We start from the raw sequence: 21696 nt of genomic DNA, 5'->3' as shown, positions 1-21696 counted from the left end.
TAGAGAAGACAAGATTAAAAATGGCTCCCAGACCAGGGCGCGCACATTAGCCCAAGCTGCTCTCAGCATCATGTACTGTAACAATATGGTTTTTCTGTAGCCATATTGGAAGGCCTAAACTAAAGCCTTCTTCTGCAGCCAGACTGAAGAACAGCAGTCATTATCTGTATAGCTTAGAGTCACATTCTTTTAATGCCATTTAGATGGAATGTGAGTGTGTCACATTAGGCTGTGAGGAGGAGATCTTGTCCTAATAGCACCCACTATCACCTAATAAAGTAATAGATATTAAGAATGGTAGAGAAAACTTAGTTAACAGCATTTTGTCTGGCAAGAAACGGTTTACCAATAGTTGTGGTTGTGGAATCCACATTTTATGATTATTGTCCTCACTTTCCTATTATTTGTCTGGGTGATCTCTGTCTGGTTTGTAACTGTTTTTGTCTGCTGTATAATTAATTTTGCTAGGTGTAAATCAACTAAAGTGGTGGGGTATGATTGGTTAGGTAATTCTGTTACAATATGTTATGATGGGTTAGTACAATTATACTAAGATAACTGGTTACGGTATAGCTAAGCAGGCCTCAAGTTTCACTATGTACACTGGAGACCATCAAGAAGAAGGAAAAGGGGAAAGGAAGAAAGGAACACCAAGAAGGAGGAGGGAAGACCTGGAAGAAGAATTCACCTCCAAGATACAGTCAGGGCTGGATTAAGGGGGGTGGAGGGGAGCTAGCCGGGCAGCTGCCCAGGGCGCCAACCTATGGGGGACGCCTGATGGCAGTTATAAGGGATGCCACGCATCCGGGGCCGGGGGCCACGTGGCACCCCTTAGAGCTGCAATCAGGCACCGCACGCCCGACTGCAGCTGTAAGGTGTGCAGCGCACCAGGGGCACAGGAATGGCTTGAGCTGGCCCTGGATACAGCCTAAGACCAGAGCTGCCAGACGTCCTCTACATGACTGATGTGCAGCAGCTAAGATCCAGAAAGACTGACCTTGCCTGGCCAACAAGGGAAGTCTGCCTGCCTTTATCAGGATTGGTGAGCACGACACTGTGTGCTTAGCATGTGTATTCTGCTTGCTTGAGAATTGTCAATAAATAGAGGATAAGAATATTACTGTGTAAGGCTCTTTCGGTGGCAAAAGATCCTGCAAACCCGCAGGAAGTTACACCATGAGCCCTAAGAATTGGGTAAGGATGGGTGTTTAAATTAACAGAGTTGTACCTTGAGCCTTAGGAATTGGGTAAAGGTGTGTGTCACTAAAGTGTGGAAGGAATAGAGAAATTGGTGCAGGTAACTGAGTATTGGACTCACTTCCTGGGTATTATTAACAAGGGCCTTATCTATGACTTTGCATGCCAGCTTCCTGTATCCTTCAAACAATTCTCTTCGCCCAGCAAGCCAAAGCGATTATACTCACTAATAAAGCCAACTGGATTCCAAAGATTACTACAATGGGGTGAACCATTATATTTAGCATCCCTGTTGCAGAAGGTGACCACTCTAATAGTGTTTCCCACCAGGAGCAATGTCCTGCCTCTGCAATAGTTTTTAGTACGTGAGTAATTTCTGCATTATTATGCTGCACTTCAACACATAAAATGTGAATGTAACATAGGATGGATTAACAATTTTCTTAGTATAGTCATATTCATACCTGAGGTTACAGGCGTTACGTTGTGATGAAGTTTAAACCACAACTGTAAGAAGTTTCCAGTCCACAAAGCTACACAGTATTCAAAAATCACATCTCTCAATCTTTGTAATGTTGCAAAAGTACAGGATTTCAGTATGTTCAATGGCTGCCAAGTAATATTCCACAGAGAGAGGGAACCTGAGAAGTTCTTTGCCACCCCAAGCCTGTGCTGCAGGTTTCCAGTTTCTCTTGCCAAAACTGATGGCCTAAGTTACTCCTGAAGACAACTAGGAACTTGGGGAAGCTTGAACTCAAGAGCTTGACAGACGAGACACAGGCTTGTAGACATACACATGCCATCTACTGCTACTGACTGGCAAAACTGTCCCTCCCCTTTCGTTACAGCAAGAGGGAATCCTCAATCTTCTTGGCCCCTTTCCTCTAGCCTTCATAAGACAGGAGGGATTCTTTATGCTCAGGGAATAACCTGCTGCATTTCTCCCACTGCCAAGCCGCCAAGGATAGGTCCTGAACAGACAGACAGGTGGGGAAGGTTTAAGACTCACTTGATCTTCTCGAGTACAGCAGCTCCTCCAGTTCCAAATTTTTCCTGTCTTCTCCTCACATCCCGAGGGGGCTTTGCTGCTGAATGGACGAATGCCATCTTGGCCACTCTACCTGCAGAGAGAGAAACCACTACCACCTTCCCTAGGATCCAGTCACAAAGTGAGTCCTTTGAACTGTCACAAAACACTAAGCCTCCACCCTCCCTGGTGGAAACACCAGTCACTACATCCTCACCCTTTTGCTCAGTGGTGGCTGTGTGGCCTGTGGACTGCATGCAGCCCACTGGAGCGCCACTTGTGGCCCACAGACCCGCTGTCTGCCCCACATGTTCTCACGCACTGGAGTCCAATACTTCCTACTCTTCCCCCTCCCTCCCAGAGCTGGAATACCACAAATGAGCTGTTCACAGCTGTTCAAGCTCTGGGAGGGAGCAGAGTGCAAATCAGGCCATTTGTGGTGCTCCAACAGTGCTGGGAGGGAGGGAGAGGAGTAGGAAGTGCAGAGCTACAGTGCCCGAGTGTGCGGGGAAGGGGGTGCGAGAGGGTGTGCTGATGGAACCCAGTGGACCGTGGGCTGCTCACCACAGGTCACGAGGCTCACAGAGAGATGCAGGCTCACTCATGAAACTCACTCACTATTCTTGGTTGCCCATTGCTGCTTTTACTCCATTACACGGGGCAGAGTTTCCTCCCTGACCCTCTGCCAGTGAGAGGCCAGACCAATAGATCTGTGGCAAGGAAATTTCAGAACAGATGTAGCCACAACCCTGGCGTACCCTATCAACAGGCTTCAGTCCCAACCCGGGGGACGGCGCTAGGAACAAAAGAAGAGTTCGGTCTCTGTGGCATCTGATGTCCCAGCAAGGAGGGATAGTGGGCTGGCTTGCTATGGGAACAAATCCCCTGGAAGCTGAGCTGAGGCCTACAAAGTTACTGAAATGGCCTCCTCACTCAGCCAGCAGTGATTTGAGCCAACTCCTTACATGGGCCAGATTTGAACCAGCCATCTCAATGGACATCCCTTTTCACACCAGCATGAAGGATCACACCCCATCTCATTCATTGGTCCCTCTCCCTTCTGGCTGCCTCCATATACCTAGCCCCTACTTTACCTTTGGGTTTGTTGGCATGAGCTGAGCGGATATTCTGCGTTAACATGAGCAGCCGCTGTTCTCGGGCATCATGGAGTCGAAGGTACATCTCCCTCCAGGACTCAAACTCTTCTGGCTTTTCCTTCTTGAAGTCCCGGACACAATGATTGTGCCACAGCTGATCCGTGTCCTCAATTAAAACCTGGGGAAATGGACCCAGGAGTTACCTCAGACAGAGTTTTCTGGTATCTCTCTGGAGAACACAAGTTCAAACCTTTAACCCACATGCTACCCCGGGGCCCGCTTCTCGTCACATATCATTAAAATGTAGTGCTATTAAGTAGTTCACAAATCCAGCATGTCCCAGACACATGAATCAAGCAATGAGATAGGGAACCTCTTGAGAGGAGTAGTTATATCACACAGCTCATCCCAGTTTACATAGCTGTGCCACACTGCCCTTCCCCTACTCTCAGCCAATATTTACCCTAACCCTAGGAAAAAGGCAGAATTTCACTGAAGGCTCAGTAAATAAGCCTATTCTCTCCCTATGAGGAAGTTACCTATTTCACATGATCACAGCAAGGGGCCAGAGCATTAGCCCAAAGGTGAGGTGTCAAAACCCTGTTGCCTTTCAGAAAGTGAAGCTGGGAATTTGGCTGCAGCAAAGGAGGGGTCTATACTACTAGCTAGGCACTTTTCAATGAAAGAGTGTCTGCATGAATGCAAACCATTCCTCCCAGCTGGATTCAGAAGTACCGGGATTAGCTTATGGCGAGTTCCAGGCCATAAGCCTTTAACAGAGGACATACGCATGATCCTTCTTGTGTGTGGGAAATCACAGTGTGCTGCAGGGAAGCAAACAGCTAATGTTTTTTGCTCTCTGGTTATCTTGGAGGGCAAGGAAAACAAAAGGAAGGTGGCATTTCTTTTTGCTCTCAATTCTGCCTTGATTTACGCTGAAGCCTCTGAGTGAAAGAGGGTACCCATTACATGCTAGCATGAGCAGAAGTCAATCCATCTCCTGCCTAGACTGCAGTTAGTTGCCAAGTACTAACAGATTTGGCAAGCATACCTTGCTGTAGGAGTGGTTCGCATGTTCACCACCAATCCCCCTCCCAGCGTTTAATTTAATATTTAATGTTGATAAATGTAAAGTAATACACATTAGAAAAAATAATCCCAACTATATATACAATATGATGGGGACTAATTTGGCTACAACTACTCAAGAGAGATCTTGGAGTTATTGTGGGTAGTTCTCTGAAAACATCCACTCAGTGTGCCGTGGCAGTGAAAAAAGCAAACAGAATGTTAGGAGTCATTAAAAAAAGGGAGAGAGAGGTAAGACAGAAAATCTTATTGCCTCTATATAAAACCACAGTACGCCCACATCTTGAATACTGCATACAGATGTGGTCACCTCATCTCTGAAAAAGATATACAGTACAGGCATTGGAAAAGGTTCAGAAAAGGGCAAGAAAAAATGACAAGGGGATTGGAATGGGTCCCATATGAAGAAAGATTAAAAAGACAGACTTTTCAGCTTAGAAAAGAGGAGACTATTTGGGGGAGGGATATGATAGGGATCTATAATATCGTGACGGATATGGAAAAAGTGAACAAGGAAAAGTTATTTACTTATTCCCACAATATAAGAACTAGGAGTCAACAAATTAAATTAATAGGAAGCAGGTTTAAAACAAACAAAAGGAAGTTTTTCTTCACTCAACACACAGTCAACCTGTGGAACTCTTTGCCAGAGGATGTGGTGAAGGTTAGAACTTTAACAGGGTTCAAAAAAGAGATATATAGATTCGTGGAAGTTAGGTCCATCAATGGCTATTAGCCAGGATGGGTAGGAATGGTGTCCCTAGCCTCTGTTTCTCTGGAGGTGGATGACAGGGGATGGATCACGTGAGGATTACCTGTGGTGATCCCTCCCTCTGGGGCATCTGGTATTGGCCACTGTCGACAGACAGGACACTGGGCTAGATGGACCTTTGGTCTGACCCAGTATGGTCATTCTTATGTAAACAGGAGGCAGGGCCTCAATACGACTTACAAGAAAGCAGGATACATGAAAGCCCATTATTGGGCTAGGAGTTCTACTGAAAGACATCTGAGACACCAGCTCAGAGCTCAGGGCTGGGAGTTTCGTCAGTCTAATTACGCACTCAGCAGCTGTGCCTGGTGCTCCCAACAGCAGCTTTCTGCAGTGCACAGCAATAAATATGATTTTTCATAGATAATCCAGTGCCAAAGGCCTGGGACAGAACCAGCTGCAGTTAGTTCAAAACCAGAACATTTCCAGCTTCATAACAGAGCAGCTCGACTCTCCAGCTAGCATTCTGCACCTCTTGCTGTTAATGCAACTGCACACTGCCGAAAAGCCAGCCACATGCTGAGAGATCTCAATTGGTGGCCTGGCCAAGGAGGAAAACTGGTTTCAGGGCCAAATTCCAAAGATCCTGGAAGTCAAGGGAGCATGAAGGAGATACAGATTTCAAGAGACAGAAGATAAACAAGGTTGATTTTTACAGTAATCCCTGGCAGAAATAACTCATCTGTGGTGTGGGGTATCCTGGTGTGAATGAGCCAGAAAGAGTTAAGCAGTCAGCAGGATGAAGTGACCCAGATGAACCTTTAAGAACATACTAGACAAGTACAGAAATGAACCAGGCCATTTGCTGTAGATGGTTATCAAAGTCATGTTAGAGACACCAGCGTGTTTGACATGCAAGCTTGTAATCTCAAAGTATTAGAAGTAAATACGAATTGTATTTATCTGTTTACCTATATCTGTTAGAAACTTCACAATGTGATCTTATTAATTGATCAATGATAAATGTCTCTTTCTGTCTGTTACTATGTTCTATTAAAATCTTCAAAAAGGGTAGCCGAGTTAGTCTGTTGTTTTTTAAGTTTTTACTGTTACAAATAGTCTGGTAGCACTTTAGAGATCAAAAGGAAATACTAACATTTAGATGAGACTTGGGTGCAATAATATAACTGTCTATATTTCTCTTGGAGTTTGTAGTAAACCATGTATGAATTACTTGAATGGATAATTACCTTATACTGATGAATGCAACTAATTACTTACGTTCTTATGGACTCGTGTATACATGGGAAATGGGAGGTTTTATTTCAAAGCCATAACTCATAGTACCTATTCTTCACCCATGGAATACCTGCTATGCTATCTGATGTCAAGAGGTTATCACAGCCTGCCAGAGATCTATTAAAGAACACTGGGGCCTGAGCCCATCTTCTAAAGTCTGCATGAACCTTATGAGAGGAGGTTTTGAGTTGAAAGATGTGGAGCTGGAAACCTATTTAGATTATCCTGCTGTTTCCTCAAAGGAGCCCATAGGGACAGTCTGTATAAATCCTATCTGTTGTCTTAGAACCAATAGAACTGATTCTAAAATAACTTTCTGCAACTCAGCAATCTAGAATATGAAATCTCTATTATGAAACTGACCTAAGACCATTATTCATATTCACATGCATAATGATCTTTTAACCATAATCACTCTTTAAAGAATCTTATTTTAGTTCATGAAAATTGGCTGCGTGTATTGGGTAAAGTATGACACATTCATTGACCTGGTGGGCAATATGTCCAATCCCTTGAGACTGGCAGAATATTATATGGTGAACAAGACTTTAATTGTCATCATATTTGACTTGGCTGTCTGAATGGAAACCCAAGGCTGGATTACTTTAAAGTAGCTGTATTTTTGGCTTCCAGATAACTAGTAGGGTACTGCAGAAGCTGTTTTGTTGCTGGTATGATCAATCCAATTATTAGAATAATCCACCAGTTTTGGGGATTGTCTGCCCCTTTCTTTGCAGTTTGCCCCAATTGAGCAATTGGAGAGTGGCCCTTCCAGACCCCATGGTCACACCTGAAATACTGGCTGCTGATGGGTAAGCAAGATGCACTGGGAGGGGATAAATCATGGCCAGAATGTAGAGTTGGGGGACTCCTTAAGGACCTCTCCCAAAGCCTTTCAGCCATGGTCCAACCCTTCTCACGAACATTCTCCTCCTCCCAGAGGACAGAACATTACCCGTGCATGGAAGCATCAACAGTCCCCTCCTGCCTAGCTCCTGCCTTTGAGTTGGAGACACATACGTGATTACATTCCTCAATGCGATACAGTTGATCAGGGGTGCATCTCTCCAAAACGGGCTCCAACACCGAAAAAGGAACTCCACCCACTTCATAGATTGCTATAAGACAGAAAGAGACAGACAGACACCAGCAGTGTTTATCTGACAGATTTCATCCTGAGGGAAAGTGTTTAATAGAGCTCTCTGATATGCACAGGGGTCACTGTGGCCATCACAAAACGCAAAAGATCACAGCAATATTACCTAGCAGGAGGGGAAGGGAAATATACTGTATCCACCAGCTACAGAGAAAAATTTACAGGTAACAGAATTTGAGCAAGTCATTGGGCCCAACACCTCTATTCTTGCAAAAGAAAGCCTTGGATAATCAAACCATATATGGTCAAAGGCCTGTCACCTCCTAAATCAGATCCTAATTCTGTGCCTTATTTCGCACAGGGAAGTGGTCCCCACACATATGCTGGGGCATTGGTCAGTACAGTCACACAACAAGAGCATCTGCTACCAATTTCTGCAGCACTTGTGCTCTTATGAAGTCTCTCATCCAAGTACTGGCATAACCCATACCTGCATAGCTTCTAAGTCAGTGGTTCTTAACCTCTTTGGCACTGTTACCCCTTAAGCTTAACTGATAAACCAAATTACCCCTCCTCCGTTTTAAAATGGAAAGACACAAAAAGGAAATTATGATTAATCATTTTTATTGTACTTCGTTTTCACACATTATGTTGAACAAAATTGAACACCCATTGTATTTTAAACTTATTACCCCCTGAAATATATCAAATTACCCCTCAAGAGGTAATTACCCACAGGTTAAGAACCACTGTTCTAAGTGATATGGCCATAAATGGCACAAAGCCAGGTGCTCCCTCCCCAACTCGCTGCACGACACTCATTAGTAGGTTTCCATACTGGTGGAATGCTAAGTCAGTAGAAACACAGAACTCTCCTCACACTGACAGGGGACAGCAAAGCAGGAGTGATACTCACAGTCAATATTGTTGTTGAGAACTCTGATGCACTGCTCATAGAGAGACATCATCTTTGGGAGGTAAGCAGATTTAGAGCCTGAATACACTTGCATCTTGGAATTCAGCCTGCGTCCTGTAAAGCCAGCCTCACCCTCCTCAACTGGTGAGGACACTGCTGTGATCAGATGACATATGGGAAAGAAACAAGACCAGAATCACAGTTTCACCTGAGCACTAAGAATCTTAATGAACCACAGAGCAAGTTCTGAGCAATTATCGAGACAATCACGGACAATACACAAGGCTCAGAGGCACAGCAGAGGTTGGCTGAACCAAGCTAATCATCATGCACCAAAGGATGGATAATCAAAGATCATGCTTTAGGGTCAGGATGGGCTCTCCCCTATCCTTCCCATAATGTACAACGGGCGAGGTAGGGGGGAAGAAGTCTTCTGCTGGAAGACCAGGTATTGGTGCTTGCCAGAGGCAGAACAGTGGCTCCATAGTATATAAGGCTGCCAGTCCCCTGAGCTTTGCACTGATTCTGAGGCTGGGTAGGGAGAGGTTACACAAATTTAATCACGGGGAGCTTTAATTCTAATCACATTGGATTCCACACATGGAGGATAATCATACTAGTATCTCCCTCCGCCCCTAACCCCCCCAAAGTAGGCAAGGACTCTTCAAGTCCTAAAGATTCTGCCCCACCCTCTGACCAGCACATACTTTTCCTCTTCGTCTGGGAGAAGGTGATAGACTCAAGAGAGGGAAGTGGGCGATAATTGGCCTGAATCGCAGGCAAAGGGATATCAGGTAAGGTTGGCATCACATCAGTGGGTACCTGGAGGAAGAGGAAACACAAAACTGAACAAAGAAGAAGAATACATCCTATCAGCTTCTGCAAATTTTTTCATTTTAATAATCCTACCCATGTTATTGGTGGACTAGCCCAGGGCAATTTCAGCACAGGACACAAGCATGAGCTTCCTAAGTATCCCTGCACTTACCAACACACGAATCCCTCATAACCACTATAAGCTATCAAGTACTATGCTCAAGGACGCCAGTAAGAAGCCAAGCGCGGGATGAATCCTTTCACCCAGCAGCAGAAATGGCATTTAGAAGGAGGCATTCCAGAATGCAGTCCCATGGTGTTCCTGATGGGACGTCCCCATGTATCAGGTTTCACAGCCCCACAGAACACCAGCCCTATGCTAAATTCAGTATCTGCGATGGCAAAGAGAATATAAATTACTGCCAGGGTTTTGCTAAGTAGCACAGATGATGCCTGCCATGGAAGGGGCCAATTACAATGCCACCATTTGCTCACATTCAGACTCTCTTGAGATCTTACCTTTTTTGGTTTGGATGTCCCAGATTGCTTCTTCTCTGCCCTTTTTTCACTTGCCTGCTTGTGACTGGTGTTTTTTCGGCTTGAGTCGGAACTCTTGGTACTGGCTTTAGACCCATTTTGCTTGCCATGCCCTCTGTCTCTTTCAGGAGCTGGAACAGGGGCTTTAACCACTTTCTTTTTCTTTTTCTGGGGCTGGTCATAGCTGAGGTATGATTCAAAGGACATTTTAGGCTGTTCATATTCATCCTCTGCTTCCACCTCCCCAAAACTCGGTGAGAAACCCATGGATTTTTTGTCCAAGTCAGAGGCTTTGGATTTGCTCTCAGTCTTTAAGCTGCCAGAAAGTCCTTTCTCTTTGTTCCTGTTTGAGGAGTTACCCTCTGACTTCCGTTTCTCCCGATCCAAGTTGGGTTTTTCCAGTTTGGCTTTTTCAGAGTCCCGGTGTTTTTGCTTTTTAATGTGGTTGTCCAGAGCCTCCTCCAAGTGAGATTGTGACTTTTCCTTTCTGGAGACACCACTTTCTCTGTTCTTCTCTTTCTTGGTGCTATCTAAAGTCCTGAGCTTCTCCTTGCTGCTACCTGCTGAGGGAGCCTCTCGGACCTGCTCCTTGAAAGAGGACTTGTGTAGTCTTTCTGGGCTAAAGGCCGAGGTCCTCACCTCCCCCTTGGTGTCCAATCGCTGCTTCTCCTTGTGTGAGGACTTGAACTCTTTGCTCCGAGTCAGGTTTCCTTTGTCTTGGGGTTCGCTTGGGTTCCTTTCTTGGCCTCCCACCAGCTTGTCCTGGAAGCTGTAGCCTTTATTAGCTTTTCGATGAAACACTATCTGCTCCGCCTCTTGTTCCTCAGAGGCAGAGTGATCCATGTACAGTTCCTGAGGGCTCTCCCTCAGCTCAGGTGACAAAGCGTGTCCATAGTCCGAGTATTCCTGATCCGAGGAATGTTCTGGGGAATCTCTGCCCCAGCCCTTGTCCTCCTGACTGCCATAGCCGATGGCCTGATGGCTTCTCTCAGGCTCTGAATACCTTTTGGCCTTCTTTTCTCTGTAGTTTGACTCATGTGACTGGCTGCAGGAAGGTTGGAATGCTTCTGAGTAGTCCTGCTCAGCTTCCTCATCCTCTTTTGGGGAAGGCTCTCGTTGCCGTTTCCTAGAGCTGATCCTCTCACAGTCACGTTCTTCTGAATCAATGTTATTTCTAAGAGAGACAAAGACGACCCGATAATTAGAGAAAACCCATCAAGAAGAATAAAAGAAGCTACTTCCTAAGTATGGATGGGAACCAGGAACACAGAAGAATAAGAGTGTCTGGAGGTTGACCGTAGTAAAAACATTAATGATTCTTTCCTGCACAATGTTCAGGGCTTTAGTGGTAGTGTCTCCAGTACAGAAAACTCCACCCTCTAACTTACTAGGATTGAAGATTTTCCAGCAATCAGAGAATGCAAGCCAGCTGCCTCAAGACAGAGGAGGAATATATGGAGCCATAGTAGGATACAGTCTCCTAACTGCACACGGTAGCACACTACAACAGCCATTACAATCCAGTCTCTAGTACCACAGAGTCATGAGTCAGGCCATGGAAGTGGTAGAGTCAATCAGTCAGTTCTTTTCCCTACAGTCATAGCACTGTTCCTACAACACAGCTGCTAGTGTTAATCAAAGGGCTGAACTTTTGTAACAACTATTTTCTGAAGATCTCAGAAAGAGGATTTCCACTCTGTGATGCCTCTAGCTTCCTCTCTAGATTTACAACAAAATGAAGGAAGTGAGATGTAGGATTTTGTTGGGGAGTCTGGACAACCCCATCTTGATTGACAACCTCGTCAATGCAGTATAATAATGTCTGCATTGTCCGACCCTGCCTTGACCGGACTAACTACAGCTGTTTTGCCCAAAGTGTGGATTTCTAACAAAGCAAACCCACCCAGGCCTGACTCAAGTCTGGTACACGTAAGCACGTAGGCCAAGCCAAAGGGGGGTTGGGGAGGAGCTTTGAGAGTGAGGAGTGCTTTAAACAATATTGCGTAGGGAGTATATGGTATAGTGAAACCATGCCAAGAATATTGGGAGAAACCTGATACTGGTACATAGTATTTCTAATACAGGCAGTCCCTGGGTTACGTGGATCCGACTTATGTCGGATCCCTACTTAAGAACGGGGTGAGCGAACCCCAAACTAGCTGCACCCCCTCCCCAGCAGACCGCTGAAACGTTCCCGCCGCCCACATCCTCCGCGGCGAGAAAAGCCGCTCCACGTCTCCCTGGTCTGCTGGGGGACTCCCCCAGACGACCAGGGAGACGCGGAGCAAAGCCGCGGAGGACGCGGGCGGCAGGACTGCAGCGTGTCTCGGCGGTCCCACCGCCCGCGTCCTCCGCGGGGAGAAAAGCCTGGTCTGCTGGGGGGGGGGGGGGCCCACTAGCTGCAGGGAGACGCGGGGGGGGGGGGGGGGGCGCGCACTAGCAGACCAAGGAGACGAGGAGCGGCTTTTCGCGCCGCGGAGGACACAGGCGGCGGGACCGCCGAGACGCGCCGCGATCCCACCACCCCCGTCCTCTGCAGCGAGAAAAGCCTGGTCTGCTGGGGGTGGGGGGTGCAGCTAGTGCGGCCTTCCCTCCTCCCCCCCAGCAGACCAGGCTTTTCTCGCCGCTGGTCAGTTTCAGCAGCGGCTGAATCAGGACGCCTGGGGTAGAGCAGCTGGGGGGCTGCCGGGTTGGTCCCACAGCGCCGAGGTGCGGCACGACTGGACCAACCCGGCAGCACCCCAGCTGCTCTGCCCCAGGCGTCCCCAAGTCAGCCGCTGCTGAAACTGACCAGCGGCTGACTACAGGAAGCCTGAGGCAGAGCTGCTCTGTCCCGGGCTTCCTGGAATCAGCCGCTGGTCAGTTTCAGCAGCAGCTGACTTGGGGACGCCTGGGGCAGAGCAGCTGGGGTGCTGCCGGGTTGGTCTAGTAGCGCCGAGGAGCGGCACTGTGGGACCAACCTAGCAGCACCCCAGCTGCTCTGCCCCAGGCGTCCCCAAGAGCAGCTGGGGCGCTGGCAAGTTGGTCCCCGCAGCGCCGCACCTCGGCACTGCGGGGACCAACCTAGCAGCACCCCAGCTGCTCTACCCCAGGTGCCCCCAAGTCAGCTGCTGCTGAAACCGATCAGCAGCTGATTCCAAGAAGCCTGGGGCAAAGCAGCTCTGCCTCGGGCTTCCTGTAGTCAGCCGCTGGTCAGTTTCAGCAGCGGCTGTATCGGGGACACCTGGGGTACAATATGTACCAGTTCCGACTTACATACAAATTCAACTTAAGAACAAACCTACAGTCCCTATCTCGTACATAACGGGGACTGCCTGTAAGGAAAAAAAATCACAGGTACAGCCATAGAACTGTCAATCAATTATATAGTTTTTGGCAGTAGTCTGAAGAGCAGGATGTATCCCAAATATGGGCATAATAGGTATTTATTGCAATAAGTAATTGGTAGATAATACTAGAATGCCCAACTCAAGTATAAATACAGGTGTAGAAAAGATAATCAGTGGGAGGAGGCAGGTTTGCCCCACAGGTCCTGCTCATAAGAACGGCCGTACTGGGTCAGACCAAAGGTCCATCTAGCCCAGTATCCTGTCTACCGACAGTGGCCAGCACCAGGTACCCCAGAGAGGGTGGACCGAAGACAATGATCAAGCGATTTGTCTCCTGCCATCCCTCTCCAGCCTCTGACAAACAGAGGCCAGGGACACCAATTTATCCCCTGGCTAATAGCCTTTTATGGACCTAACCTCCATGAATTTATCCAGCTTCTCTTTAAACTCTATTATAGTCCTAGCCTTCACCGCCTCCTCTGGCAAGGAGTTCCACAGGTTGACAACACGCTGTGTGAAGAAGAACTTCCTTTTATTAGTTTTAAACCTGCTACCCATTAATTTCATTTGGTGTCCTCTAGTTCTTCTATTATGGGAACTAATAAATAACTTTTCTTTATCAGCCCTCTCCACACCACTCATGATTTTATAGACCTCTATCAAATCCCCCCTCAGTCTCCTCTTTTCTAAACTGAAAAGTCCCAGTCTCTTTAGCCTCTCTTCATATAGGACCCGTTCCAAACCCCTAATCATTTTAGTTGCCCTTTTCTGAACCCTTTCCAAGGCCAAAATATCTTTTTTGAGGTGAGGAGACCACATCTGTATACAGTATTCAAGATGTGGGCGTACCATAGTTTTATACAGGGGCAGTAAGATGTTCTGGGTCTTATTTTCTATCCCTTTCGTAATAATTCCTAGCATCCTATTTGCCTTTTTGACTGCCGCTGCACACTGTGTGGAAGTTTTCGGAGAACTGTCCACGATAACTCCAAGATCTCTTTCCTGATTTGTCGTAGCCAAATTAGCCCCCATCATACTGTACGTATAGTTGGGGTTATTTTTCCCGATGTGCATTACTTTACACTTATCCACATTAAATTTCATTTGCCATTTTGTTGCCCAATCACTCAGTTTGGTGAGATCTTCTTGGAGTCCCTCACAGTCTGCTTCTGTCTTGACTATCCTAAACAGTTTGGTATCATCTGCAAACTTTACCACCTCACTGCTTACCCCTTTCTCCAGATCATTTATGCTCTGGGGGTGTGTGCTCATTGTCACTAGAAGTAATGGGCCCCTTCACACCGGCTGCAGCAAGGCTTGGTGTCCCAACACATGGGAATCGAAGGGACCACGACCTCCCGCCTGGTACTATAGGTAGCATACAGGTGAAGTGCAGGTGAATTAGGCTTAATTACTGTATTATAATAATCTTCTATTAATTGCTTTTGCGTTACTTTGTGCTGTATTAATTGCTTTACATTTTAAACCTTAAATATTTTAAACTGTAGTAAATGTTTTTAAGGCTTGTAAAACTTAAAAATATGTTTACTGCTTAAAGCTTGTAATAAATAAATAAGTGGTTAAGTCTCTCTGAAGTGTCTTGGTTTTCCTTGGATCTAAAAATGGAACCACACGACAGATTTGTCTCCTGCTTTCATGAAGACATTTTCTACGTATCTAGTGTCACTCTCTTCTTCATGCTACCATTTCCTGAACAAACTTTACTCAGACCTAAAACTGCAGTAGTCAGCAACTCTGTGGCTACCATAGGCAGGAAACTTACCCCACAATGAGGCAGGCACCTCATAGCTGAGTTATCACTCTAGAGTTATGAGTATTTTGGAGCCTAACCTTACTTCCAGGGCCATAGAAATCTAGCATCTCCTCCCCTGAGATATTGAATGCAGCTTATCCAGCGAGACAAGTGGACAGGCTAGCTTACCGCTCCACTTCCTGAGTGACTGGCACCAGCTTCTTCCATCTTGCTACTAAGTTCTTGGCAAAGTCTCCCACCAGCTCGTGTTTCCGTAAGCCATTCACAGTCTTCCCAACACCAGTCTCCTGCAAGGAAGATACAAGACCTCAGCTGCTCTCTGCAAACCAGCCAACATTCTCAGCTTTAATTGTCTAAACAGGTTTGTCCAAGTCAGACTACCAGATCCGCTTGGTTACCCAGAGCCCTCTTCAAGTTAACACAGCCTCAAGAAAACTAGACTAAATTTAACTGTTTCAATGCTACCTAATGTACCAGATATATAGGCAAAATGTCCTATTGTACCACCAGCTTCCAATTTGCCATCAGAAAATGGACGGCTATAGCAAGAGTTTATACCAGGCCATGTTAGAGTTGCTATGACATTCTTTTTACTAAAAGGGTTTAAATAAAAAGATTTGGAATGCCACCAAGCTCTGACGATAGCTTTGGGAGGGGAACAGCAACAAACAAACGTGAACTCAAATATTCTGTTTGCAAGCAAATTCCCTCCAGAATACAAGATAAGCAGAAAGGTTTCACTTAAATTTTTTCCAGAAGGTTTCAGTGTGCAAGAACATAACACACAACTCTCAGCCATTCCAAGAATGCTGATGAGAGATCATGGCCCAACAGAGAAATGGGCAATCCAATGGAGTGCTTAGAGTAGGAGCTGTACCAGACCTGCATTCAGTATTTTAGTATGGAGAAAGATTTGCATACAGCTGGTGGTGGTGAGTCAGGAATATTCCAGCACAGCGCTAGGAGGCCCTCTGTCAGATATGCCACAGGAAAAAGGACCATGACCACTTTTAGATATGGATTTTTATGTATGGATTTTAAGGTCTTGAGGCCATTACCAGTCTAGTGCAGGGGTCAGTGCCCTTTTCAAACCAAAGAGCCAAACTACATCAACATTCAGAACATGTGCTCAACTAAGAGCTATATAATACATGAGTCAGGGCAGGGGTTTGGGTGTGGTGGGTGGGCTCAGGGCAGAGGGTGTGGGGGTGTGTGTGCCAGAGTTGGGGCAGGGAGTGGGGTTGTAGGAGTGAGAGGAGGGGGCTGGGAGGTGTGGGGTGCAGGGTAGGGGCTGGGAATGTGGTGGGGCTTAGTGAAGAGTGGGTGTAAGAATCAGGGCAGGGGGTGGAAGGTTAAGGGCAGGGGGCTAGGAGGACCTACCAGGGCTGTCTGTGGCAGTGAAGATGGGGCTACTCAGGGGGCAGGGCGCGCGCGCAGTTTCTGGACCCTCCTGGCAGCTCCTCTGAGGGAGGGCTGGTTGGCAATTTCCCCACCCCACTCCCCGCTTCTCCTCAGAGGAGCAGTGGTTTCTGACCCTCCTCCAGTGTGTCCTGGGAGTGGGGGCGTGCTGGGCTGTGGTTCCTGGTTGATCCTCCCATCCCCCAGGTTTTCTGGGATTGGGAGTAGGGATGTTAAGGACTAGTCAAGCTGCTCTGAAATGCCACACAGGAAGCACAGAGAAGTGCAGCATGGAGCCTGGGGCCAGCATGGGACTCTGAGTCCCCTGCTGACTCCATGCAGGTGCTTCTGCTTTGAAATGCGCAGGAGCCCCCTGGGGATCTTGTACATTTCAAAGCGGAAGTGCCCGTGTGGAGCCCGGAGTCAGTGGGACTTCCTGCTGGCCCTGGGCTCCACACAGTATTCCAACTTTGAAATGAAAAAGAGCCCCCGCTGGGGATCTTGTACATTTCAAAGGCAGAATGTAGAAGTGCCTATCGACTAGTCGATGGAAATTCTGTCAACTACTCAACTAGTAAATTATTCGCTAGTTAAAATCCCTAATTGGGAGGGGCTGCTGCACCCAACCCAGCATTTCTTGGAGGTGGGGAGGCTGCCAGGCCATACTTCACAGCTCCCTAAGTTGTCCTGGGGTGGGAGGGCTGCCATGCTGCGATCTGCAGCCCCTGCTATGTCCTGGGGGGCAGGGTTTATGCCCCTCCCCCCCACACACATGTTCTGGGGAAGAGTTGAAGCTGGGGCCAGGGCTGTATGATGGGCAGCTGCCAGAACTGGAGCTGGGACATGTGGCAGTTGCTCCGGGGTCTGGGGCTGAGGTGTACCTGGCCCCAGCTCCCAGAGCAGCCAAACCACAGCCTGGACTCCAGCTCTGACAGTCATCACACGGCCCGGCTTCAGGTCCAGCAGCTGCCCCCAACACAGTCTGCCCCGGGAACCAGCCCTGTGGTGGCTGCCATAGCTGGATCCCGGGCTGCGTTGTGGCTGCTCCCAGGGAGGGATGCATGGTGGACAGCTGCTGGACCTAAAGCTGGGCTGCATGACGGCTGCCAAAGCTGGAGCCCAGATTGTGGTGTGGGGTGACAGGGGCTGGGGTGTATCACAGCCCTGACCCAGCAGCCACACAGCCCAGCTTCAGCTCCAGCAGCTGCCCTCCACACAGCATACCCTGGAAACAGCTGCACCTCTGTCTGGGCTGCAGCTGCTAAATGAGCCACATTTGGTTCACGAGCCATAGGTTGCTAACCCCTGCTTTAGTGTAACCTTCTTGTACAACTGGCCACAGAAACCACCCCAGGATTCCAGTATCAAGGCTAGTAACTTGTGGCTGAACTATATTATCTGTTTTAGAAAGAAATCCAATCATGATCTAAGTGATGAAGTGTTTATTACATCCCTTAGTAATCTATTGCGATGTTTGATCACTTTTTAAAACGTACAGCTCATTTCCAATTTAATGTGATTACAGCTTCATGGGATTTCCCATAAGAACTGAGTGTTAGCCCCAATATCCTGGTCCAATTTCAATGTAGGGAGACATTTTGTTATTCTGTTCGAGGAAAGATACCATAAAATACAAGATTGTTTTAGTTCTTACCACAAGGATGTCAACTGTGATAGGCAACTCAGAAAGTCTCTTCAGGCTTTTCAGCAGCTGCATAGAAAACAAGCAAAGTGTTTAGACTTGTTATGCTAATGACATACAGTACTGAGATTAGAAAGGAAGAAAATGTTGCATGGTATGAGGGGGAAATATCTGAGCAGCAAACCTCTCAACTCATCACCACAGTTATCTGACGCCAGATCAAGCTACTAATAAGGTGAGCACGTGGAGGACTGATTTGCAAAGAAATATAACATTCTGCTGCAGAAAGAGAGGGGAAGTGTGCAAGGTAACAGCACTGTGGCTGCATCAGAGTAACAATTTGGTGTAATTTCAGAATCTCAAAGTGCATTGTAAAGATTAGCCCTCAGCACTTCTGTGAAAAAATTATCTCCATTTTAGACTAAGGATGTTAAATTGCAGGTAATTGTCTAATCAAACAATCGATGCATTTTGCATCGACTATTCAACTAGCTGATAGAGCATCTCTGCCTTTGAAATGTAGCAACAGCCCTAGGGCTGTTACTACATTTTAAAGGCGAAAGCACCACGTGGAGCCCGGGGTCAGCTGGGGACTCCCCACTGACTCCAGGCTCTGTTCAGTGCTGTCACTTTGAAATGCTGCAGGAGCCCTGCCTTAAGGCTCCTCCCAGTGTTTCAAAGCAGCAGCGCCGCGTGGAGCCCGGGATCAATGGGGAGTCCCGGGCTCCATGCAGCACTGCCTCTTTGAAACGCCGCCGTAGGTGCCCAGGGTCTGGACCTGGGATCTATGCGGCAATGCCGCTTTGAAGTACCCCATTCTCCCCTCCCCATTGTTGCCTCTGATAGATGCAGTGGGGGGGGGGGGGCAACTAGTCAACAAGCTTGTCAACTATCCGATAAACATTTGCTTATTGGATAGTTAACTAGTTCTTCACATCCCTATTTTAGACACGGGGAAAAGATACACAGCAGGTTTGTGAAAGGGCCTGAGATAAAACTCTGGGCCTGTGTTTTCAAATTGTTTGTGCCTACTTTAGGATCTTTTAAAGGGTACTCTCTAAAAATCATGGTCGAACACCCATCCTCTGAGAATCAGTCCCCTTTCAAAAGTCTCAGTGTTCAGCATCTAAAATTGAGGCACTATCATGGTTGAAAGTAGGGATGTAAAATTCAATTTAATTAGTTAACTGGTTAAACTCAGCTTGCTCCTGAGTCCTCCCTCTTGCCCAGACCCTCCACCCCCGACCCTGGCTCCTGCACCCTCCCACCTCCCCCATCTTCACACCCACACCCTCCTTCCCCCACCAGACTCCACAGCTACACCCTCAGGCCTCTCCCTGGCATGCCCTGCCCGCCCACTCAGACCCAGCACTCTCACCCCCAGCTCTCTCCCATGCACTGAACTAGGGATGTAAAAATCTCATTTAATTGGTTAACTAGTTAAACCACGCCTAGGCAAAAATCCAGCCTGCCACACCACCGGATCTGATCCACAGATGTTGCAGGGAGCCCTAGGCAGGCTTCCTGCTCGCCTCGCTGCACCCACACCCAACTCAGAAAAGCACCTTCCAGGCCTTTTCTCTTTAAAAAACTGTGAGCCAGAAGGGATTGGGGAAGGCTTCAGGTGCTGCCCCTGCCCCCAGCACGATCCCATTGGCCGGTCTGAATAACAGGCAGCACACGAAGCACCCCCCCCCCCCCCCGCCCTTACAGTTATTCATACATGCAGATGGCCTTGCAGCCTGTGTGAGGGCAGGGCAGGCTCTCTGCCTCCCTGAGAAACACGCTGGGCTGCTGGCCAGGAGTCACTCAGGTAAGTCTCCTGGCCAGAGCCTGACTCTAGCACCCAAGACCAACCCTCTGCTCTCCACTCCTGCCCCTGTACTCCACATACCCAAATCCTCTGTCCTTTCCTGCATCCATATAGGCAAGAGCTCTCAATGGTCAGAATCCACCCACAGCCCTTTGTTTGTCCACGCAGCCACTTCTCCGAATTAAACTTACTGTAAATCATCTAATGAGTAGTTGGCCAGTCCAGTGCCCCAGGTCACAGCCATCTTCTTCATCCAAATGCCCACCCAGACCCCCCTCTCCCTCCTGCACCCCATTCCCTTACTCCAAGCTCCCTTCTGCACCCAACTTCCATCCCAGGCCTCGCACCTCTTCTATTAATATCATGGAAGAGTGTGGCCCTCAACTACTTTCCAAAAGTCTTGAAGTGGCTCCCCATCAAAATGATTGTCCGCCCCGAGTTAAACATACCGTTTAACTGGTGAACCAATTAAGGGAGGGGCAAGCGGGAAGCAGTTCCCCCAACACAAGCAGTGACTGCTCTTACCTGCCTGCGGGGCCCACCACAGACACAGGTTGCTTCAGACACTGCAGCAATCCCTGTCCATGGCAGGCCCTGCATGACTGGAGCAGCTCCCAGCACACAGAGTTGCTCCAACCCCCACCGGTTAACCGGAACTGGTAAGAATCACATGTTAAGGGTGATGTTTACTGGTTTACCTTTCGCATCTCCACAATGAACCCTCATTTTTGGCCCCCCTGGAGATCTAAGGGGGTCCCACAAAATCTAGTCTGGTGGAGCTTGAGGGTAGTGAGGTGCAAGGATTTTTTTTTGCCTCTCCTCACTTGGGAGCCAGGTTAATGAGGGTGGGTTTGTTTGTTTTGCTTCTTACTTGTATCTAGCTCCCCCAACTGACTTTTCTGTGGGTCAGTGACCCAAAAAAAGGTTCCCAACCCCCCTTTAAGATCTATAGAGAGGACTTCTGCTGAGAAGCAAAATGGCAGTATCAATGAAGACACTAATCTTAGTTAAGGAATCACAGAAAATTGTAGATGGGGAGATATTGGAACCAGTCAGACAATTGCTTAGATATTTAGGATTATTCCTCATTGTTCATTTCCTAGGTATGTCCCATCTAATTTCAAATGTCTCAGACAACGGAACGGCCACCACTTCCTTGGGGAGACTATCCAGAAGAACGGCCAAAGGTCCGTCTAGCCCAGTACTCTGTCTTCTGACAGTGGCCAATGCCCGATGCTCCAGAGGGAGTGAACAGATCAGGGAATCAAACGATCCCTCTCCTGTCATCCATTGCCAGCCTCTGACAAACAGAGGATAGGGCAGGTGTAGGCAAACGGGCCTCCATGGGCTGGACCCAGCCTACCAAGAGGTTCTGCCGCTCCCCCGCCCCCATGCCAACCAGGGCCTAGGGATGGGGGAGCACGCCAAACTCCAAGCGCCAGAGGGCAGGGAGCAAGGGTCTTCACACTCCCCTCATCCCCAAACCAATCAGGGGAAGCTAGCAAAGTGTCCTCCCACCCTGCACCTTCCCTAAAGAAACGAGGGGTGACGGGGGCAGGGAGGGAGGAGATTGCTCATTTCTCCTCGCTCCCAAGCTCTGATAGGACATGGGGCAGAAGGAGCATGCGAAGTCTCCTCCCATCCTCCAAGGGGCTTGGCATTCAGAGTCAACCGCCAGCTGCTGCTCAGCTGGCGGGTGACTCCAAGTGTGACGCTTCTTTGCAGAGCGGGGGCAGACTTTGCATGCTCTCCCCACCCCCAGGCCCTGATTGACCTTGGGGTGGGTGAGAAGGGGAAGTGAACAAAGTCTCCTCCCACCACCATGGGCATGGGTACCTAGAGGGAACCGCTAGCTATTGAAAACAGCTGGCAGTTCGGAGGGGAGCGGCAAATACTTCACATGCTACCCCACCCACAGACCAATCAGGATCTGTGGGCAGGGAAGCACGCAAGT

General features: G+C 48.0%; 1 protein-coding gene across 2 annotated transcripts in view; it reads right to left on the bottom strand.

The window, feature by feature from the left end:
- ELOA (elongin A) overlaps nt 1–21696 on the bottom strand; it is a 32118-nt gene that overhangs the window by 4718 nt on the left and 5704 nt on the right. Inside the window, exons 2-9 of one of the 2 annotated variants that reach the window (XM_075909117.1) lie at nt 17942–17998; nt 15058–15176; nt 9769–10960; nt 9141–9255; nt 8434–8589; nt 7442–7539; nt 3319–3499; nt 2207–2318 (exon numbers count right to left, since the gene is read on the bottom strand). In XM_075909117.1, coding sequence (XP_075765232.1) covers nt 2207–2318; nt 3319–3499; nt 7442–7539; nt 8434–8589; nt 9141–9255; nt 9769–10960; nt 15058–15176; nt 17942–17998 — 2030 coding nt within the window. The remainder of the gene's footprint in view (nt 1–2206; nt 2319–3318; nt 3500–7441; nt 7540–8433; nt 8590–9140; nt 9256–9768; nt 10961–15057; nt 15177–17941; nt 17999–21696) is intronic. The other variant, XM_075909118.1, reaches the window with a different exon arrangement.

The sequence above is a fragment of the Pelodiscus sinensis genome, chromosome 25 (genome assembly GCF_049634645.1).
Source record: "Pelodiscus sinensis isolate JC-2024 chromosome 25, ASM4963464v1, whole genome shotgun sequence".
NCBI lineage: Eukaryota > Metazoa > Chordata > Testudines > Trionychidae > Pelodiscus > Pelodiscus sinensis.
This window is presented reverse-complemented; position numbering and strand designations above follow the sequence as displayed.